Raw genomic sequence first — 7,086 nt, forward strand, 5'->3', positions numbered from 1 at the left:
ACCCAACAATGCAAATGAGCTAAAGGCTGCTATTGAAGCATCCTGGGCATCCATAACACTTTAGCAATGCCACAGGCTGATTGCCTCCATGCCACGCTGCATTGATGCAGTAATCTGTGCAAAAGGATTCCCAACCAAGTACTGAGTGCATTAATGGACATTTTCAAATGTTTGATTTTGTTTTGCTGTTTTAAATTTTTTTTTAATTTGGTCTGAGGAAATATTCTAATATTTTGAGATAGGATTTTTGAGTTTTCTTAAGCTGTACGTCATAATCAGCTATATTAAAACAATAAAAGGCTTGCGATATTTCAGTTGATTTGTAATGAATCCAGAATGTATGACATTTCATGTTTTTTAATTGCATTACAGAAAATAAAGAACTTTATCACAATATTCTAATTTTCTGAGACAGTTCTGTATAGAAATAATATGAATTTGTGCCTCACATACCTCCTTCAAAACCGAGTTGCTGATTAAAATGAAGTCTAAGAATGGTGGACAGGTGAGAAGAAGGTGAACTCCTTATCTGGTGGGTGACGTATATCCATATACTGCTTTAATGTATTACCTGACTGCAGGTTACAAAGTGCAGATGATCTACTGAGCCTGTCTAACTCTGTGTTCAAAGTGAGGTTAAAATCTCCCACCATTGTGCTGCATCAGTCTGAATTAAAAGGGCAGAAAAGAGGCTGATAAAAGTTGGAATCATCCCTGTTTGCACCATATATAGTAGCACACATTAGCATACATTTTTCTCTACCTTTATGCTAATAACTACATATCTCCCTTCTGGATCAGATATAAAGTTAGCTAAGTAAAAATGAGGAAATTCTGGTGTATCTAGTGGATTCTGTCCAGATTTGTCTTAAAGTAAGACAATGTCTGCTTTAAGTTTTTTTTTACTTGATCAATGATTTTGTGCTTTTTAGAATTATTTCCAATTCCATGTACATTCCTTGTAACAAACCGTACTGAATTCATATTAAGTATGAGATCTAAACTAAGTTTGTATTGTGTCTTCCTGTCTGTGTGTGTAAGAATTAAATAGGTGAGAGTAAGAGAGGGAGAGTGGGATCTGTATGTCTGTGAGGGTGAAAGAAAAAAGAAAGAAAAGGAAATAATAGAGATTTTTAATTTTTTTCTTAATAGGTTCAAATATTGTTATTATTTATTTTAATTTATTTAATACTACACACCCAATATGATTACGATTTCTTCTTTTGAAAAATTGTAACTTGATGGGTATGAAAAGATGCCCATCAAGTGTGTATATATATATATATACATGTGTATATATGTATGTATTTAGATTGCACACAATCTAAAGCCAGTTATTATTACATAGTCTGACATATCTGACAAAGTGGTTATTTTTAGTTAATTTTTCAATTTTAACGCCTATTGGGACAAATAGCTGCTGGGATGTTGATTCATCTTTTTCAGAAGCCTTGAACAATTTTTAAAAAGTAGTATGTAGGTAAGGTAGAGTACCTACCCTAGTACTCAGTGGCAAAGAGGTACACAGGTCCACCTTGAGGTGGTGCTATCTTCAAAGCTAATTCATTTTTGGTCATTATCTTTGAAAATAAAAGTCCCACCATCAAGTACATTTTATTGATAAATAAGAATGAATGTTTTTGTCAATACACGCTTACTTTATAAATGTACCACTTTTGCTCAAAATTCCAAATTTGGCTAAGACATGTTTATGACAATTTGTCCTTGAATTCAAGGCCATCCACTAAAACTTTTTACGTAATACTGATAGAGAATGTTGATAAAAAAGATGTTCAGGAGAAATTGTGAAAAGTTACATTCATGTAATTTATACATGTTCTCCCAAGTTTTACATGTTATTAAACAAAATGGGTTAACTCTGTTAATATCACATTTCAACAATTTAAATAGCTATTTTATCATTATTATTAATATTATCACTACAACCATTACGTCAATCGCCACAAAATTTAGAAAGTATCTTCTTCATACCATTCCTGAAAGGACTTAAAATTTTCTTTTGGTTCATGTAAAACATTTAAAACATGTTCATTCTACACAAGTATAAGACATCTTTTATCTTTTTATTCAAAGCATTGTGTGCTTAAAAGCACGTGAAAATTTAGGCTTGTATGAGACGAAGAGTAAGTCATCTGTGATTTTTGACAAACTTGGATTTTTTATTTTATTGCTAATACTGACAATTGGGTTAAATGGGTTTTCTAGCCTTCCCTTTCCCATTAGTAACAACTTTTTACTTCATTATTGTGTAAATTAAAAGCCCTGTCAAAAGAAAACGACAAATTGTGAATCTGTAAAGTGAAGATTTGATCTTACTGAGTTACACTAACAAGTAAATCTTGACACTGGAACTCAGTGATCATGTTTTAACAGCTGATGTGTGTAATCTTCTAGTCTCTGCTCAGTCCGACTCTGGTGGTGTGGGTGAAGTGTAGCCGAGCTGGCTCCAGATCCGTGAGTATTACAGATACTGTAGATGTTAAAGAAGAAAAAGAATAAGGACTCAAACAGCTTAGAAAATGTTTTATTCTTCATGTTGAGTATTTGAAACAATTTTTTGTCTTTCTTCTGTCATTGCTCATCTCTCCTCCAGGTGAATGAGTCTGTTGAGGTTTTGGTTGAGAATGTAAATGATAACCCACCGAACTTTGCTCAGAACCACTACATTCTGGATGTGAATGAGGTGAATAGAGTTGGTCTTCCACATTTTGTAGAAATGTCTGTGTTCATGTTTAGTTTTGATTCTGAGTCCTGTTTCCTGCAGCTCACTCCTGTTAACTCCAGCATCAGACTGATTGAAGCAACAGATGTTGATTCAGAACTGCTGTTTTATCGCTTGGAGCCTGCAACAGTAAGACTGCACTTAACCTGGGTTTTCTTTATTCTCACTCACTGCCGAGATGAAAGTGCAATAATGTTTTTGCCCACGTCTGTGTATATGTGTGCATGTGTGTTCGTTTGTCTGCCATGTTATCAAAATATTTAATAAACTAGTTGATGACTTTCATGCTTTAAGAAAAAAAATAATTGAGTGTGCATCTACAACTGCGTAACTTTTGAAGTCAACTTAATTCAGCATGGCTGCCACAACCAACTGACCTCAGGAAACACAGGGGGCGGGGGTGTAGTGGTGGTGGTGTGTGTGGTGGTAATGGTGGTGGTGGGTGGGTATGCAGGGGCTTGGACCCCATTGATATCTGCGTAGAGATCCAAGCCTGCAGAAGCAAGGGAACACAGGCTTGGACATGTTTCGTTGCTGCCACAGTAAGACTGATGGCGAAAAACAACCTATTTTTGTTGTTATTGTTTTAATTGAGAGTACTGAAAATAAAAATAAGTCAATTTTTTATATAGGTATATATGTATTTACCTCATTTCTGACCTATCTAATATTCAATTTATTAAAAAGAAATTTAACGCCTCTTGTATTATTTATTCTATTATCATAATATTTACAGCAAAATTGTTTTTAACATTTTAAAAATGCTTTATTATTTTCTTATAATCAAATTTAACAATTTAACATAATATTTACTATAGTCCCTATAATCCACCAGTGCTCTAAATGCAATCACCTCCTATTTTCTATGATGGTTTCTTCTCCTCTTCCGCACTGGCTTTTTGCTGCCTGGGACATTCACTTATCAGATCATCATTGGGGGCTTTCTTCCTGATGGACTCCAGGATCTTGGTTGTTTCATCCTTTATAGTGGCTCTGCTGCTCACTAGTCCTCTGCCTCCCTCTTTTCTCTTAGTGTACAGTCTCAGGGTGCTGGACGTATGATGAAACCCTCCATGCATTGTGAGGAGCTTTCTTGACTGTTTCACTTTGGAACTGGTATCCATAGCCAGTCTTTGCTATCATCTGACGGGGTTCAGGCCCATGCAGAACAGGAATGGGGACAGAGCAACACCTTTGTATATGCCGCATTTGATAATATCTTTTTTCAATTGTCCACTAGGGTAGTCTTCCACATTCACATTGAGTTCTCAATGAAGGTTTTTAGTGTACTGCTGGTGTTGTACAGTTTGCAGGCCAGTCAAGTTCTTCCACACCAAACTCTCTCATCCATGTCTTTATGGACCTTGCTTTGAGCAGTGGTGTGCAGTTATATTGGAACAAGAAGGGTCCATCCCCAAATTGTTTCCACAAAGTTGGGAGCATGAAATTGCCCAAAATGTCTTTGTATGCTGAAGCTTTAAGAGTTCTTTTCACTGGAACTAAGTTGACAAGTTTAACTCCTGAAAAACAACACCACACCATAAATCCTTCCTCCACCAAACTCTACACTTTGCACAATGCAGTCAGACAAGTATCGTTCACATAGCAACAAATCAAATCCATACTCATTCCCATATTAGTAACTGGCATTTTTTAAAGATGGCGCCAGTGTGTTTGGCGAATCATCTACCGCTCTCTATTCTTCTGTTTGGATTGCTGTTTTTGTGTTGTTTCCCTGATGTGAACTCTCTACTGGTGTATGATCGCTAAACCCTTTTGGGGCTTCGTCTGCCTACTGCAAAAGTTCTATATTGCTGTCACAAAAAACATGGTTCTTTGCTCCCGATGTTGGCTAGAGTTCCAGCTTACCTGTGTCAGGCACCACACCCTCCTCACCAGAGAAGGCGTCACTGACGTTTAGGTAAACGTGGGGGGCTGTTGGTGAGGCTGAGGACTGGTTTGGCACAATCGCCGTGGATCTTCCTTTCTCACTTTGGATCGGTTCCTCAACTGTATGCTTCTCTGCACTTCTTGGACCCCGTTGATTCTTGGCTGGTACCTGTTTTTAATGCACCTGAACCCCCCCTCTGGAAAGTGTCCAGAGAACTTTGTGATAAGTTTCTCGATTTTTTTCTTGGACAAGGTTGTCAACGCAAGGACTTGTATCCCTCTTCAATCCCATGACCCTTCCATCTTGGTCCCCTGCCTTGTTGTATTTGATAGTTTGGAGCCTATTACTCTCTCCTATCTAGAGAAACTGGTTACCAGTATGAAATCATCTGGTTTCCCCCTTGATGTTGTTCCTCCATGTTTTCTTAAGGAGGTATTTCCTACTGTTGGCCCTTTGGTCCTTAATGTAACCAACAGCAGTTTGATGTTTAGTGTGGTACCAAGCAATTTTAGACATGCTGTGGTGCAACCATTGTTGAAAAAAATCTGGCCTTGATCTGTCTAACTTTAGACCAATCTTCAAGTTACCTTTTATATACAAAATTTTAGAAAAAGTTGTTTACACCCAGCTAAAGGCCTTTTTGGATGAATTTAAAATTTTAGAAGTCTTCCAGTCTGGATTCAAAACGTACCAGAGCACTGAATCTGCTCTGTTAAGGGTTTTTAATGACATATTTTTAGCACTAGATTCTGGGAAATGTGTTTTACTTGTGCTTTTAGATTTAACAGCTGCTTTTTATACAGTTGACCATAACATTCTTATCTACAGATTGAAGCAGTGGGTGGGCATCACTGGTTCAGCTCTTCAGTGGTTTAGATTCTACCTTTCTGATAGAAGTTTCAGTGTGATGTTGGATAGTTTTACTTTTGCTTCTGCTGCCCTCCCCTGAGGGGTACCTCAAGGCTCTATTTTTGGTCCGTTCCTGTTCTCACTTTATCTGCTGCCATTGGGTTCTATTTAGAAAGGATGGTGTGCAATTTCATTTATATGTGGATGACTGACAAGTGTACTTCCCTTTAAAGCATAATGGCTCCACTCAGTCTCTCCTGGACTGCTCAATGACATCAGATGATGGATGGCACTTAATTTTCTCCATTTTAATGACAAAAAATCCAGAGGTCATAATCTTTAAATCTGGTGGTCCTAGTAGTATCCCCACCTTTGATTTTCCCTCTTTGGCCCTATAGGCTTATAAATTTAGGGGTGAAAATGGACCCCTGCCTGAAATACGTCTGCCATGTCAACAGTGTGGTTAAGTCGTCTTTCTTTCAGCTGAGGTGCCAGTCAAAGATCAAGCCTCTCCTTTCTCTGCGCCACTTAGAGACAGTGATCCATGCTTTATTGACTTTTATTTCTTCTTGTTTGAATTGATTGGAGTTAGCCAGGCCTCCCTTTCTCATTTACAGCTGGTACAAAATGCTGCTGCACGATTTTTAACTGGTGCAGGTAAACGTGAGCACATAGGTCCAGTTTTGGCGTCTCTTAACTGTCTTTCTATCCAGTTTCAAATCCATTTTAAATATCTTTTGTTTGTTTTTAGGTCTTTGAATAGTCTTAGCACTTCTTATCTGTCTGAACTGCTTCACCTTCATATGCCATCGCATGTTCTTAGATCGTGGGACCAAATACTTTAAGCAGTCCCAAATACCTTTTATAAATCTAAAGGAGACAGCGCCTTTGCAGCTCTGGCTCCTAAATTATGTAATGATCTGCCGCTGAACGTCAGGCAGGCCCGATCTCTTTCTGTTTTTAAAACTCATTTAAAAACACATTTTTTTCTTTGGCATTTAACCCAGAATGAGCTAGCACCTGTGTCTTAATGTTGCACTCCTTCATTGTATTTATGATGTTTTGATTTCTAAGTTTTGAAGTTGTTTTATTGTTGTTCTTTGTTTTTATTTTTGTACAGCATTTCAGTCAGCTGCTATGTTGTATCTTAAGTGCTAAGTGTATACTTGTCCATCAGATTGCTAGACAGAGAAGTGTGATTCGTCACTCCAGAGAATATGTCTCCACTTCACTACAGTCCAGTGATGATGTGCTTTATACCACTTTACACTTTGCATTGGGCTTGGTGAATGTAGCTGCTCGACCAAGGAAACCCATTCCATGAAGCAATTGCGACCTCTGTGTACTATGTGCCTCAGCATTAGCTGAGCCCACTCTGTGATTTTATGTGGCTTGATTTCAACACCTGGCTCCATGGAAGTGACTGAAACACCTAAATTTAATGTTTTGGATGTGCGAGTGAATACTGTTGGCAATATAGTGTAATGTCAACAATATTGGCAGGGAGTGCGGTACGGACAAGCAACAACAGGCTTGGACCCCGATGATAACGAAAGTTACAGTTGTAACTACGGTTCTATGAATCCCGGATGACCGCCAGAGG

At 37.8% G+C, this 7,086-nt stretch overlaps 1 protein-coding gene across 1 annotated transcript in view; it reads left to right on the plus strand.

The window, feature by feature from the left end:
- The window catches only part of cdhr5a (cadherin-related family member 5a), a 63,389-nt gene that overhangs the window by 13,383 nt on the left and 42,920 nt on the right, over positions 1-7,086 (plus strand). Inside the window, exons 3-5 of the mRNA XM_037979952.1 lie at positions 2,416-2,475; positions 2,615-2,704; positions 2,786-2,872. Coding sequence (XP_037835880.1) covers positions 2,416-2,475; positions 2,615-2,704; positions 2,786-2,872 — 237 coding nt within the window. The remainder of the gene's footprint in view (positions 1-2,415; positions 2,476-2,614; positions 2,705-2,785; positions 2,873-7,086) is intronic.

The sequence above is a fragment of the Kryptolebias marmoratus genome, linkage group LG15, assembly GCF_001649575.2.
Source record: "Kryptolebias marmoratus isolate JLee-2015 linkage group LG15, ASM164957v2, whole genome shotgun sequence".
In the NCBI taxonomy this organism is placed as follows: domain Eukaryota; kingdom Metazoa; phylum Chordata; class Actinopteri; order Cyprinodontiformes; family Rivulidae; genus Kryptolebias; species Kryptolebias marmoratus.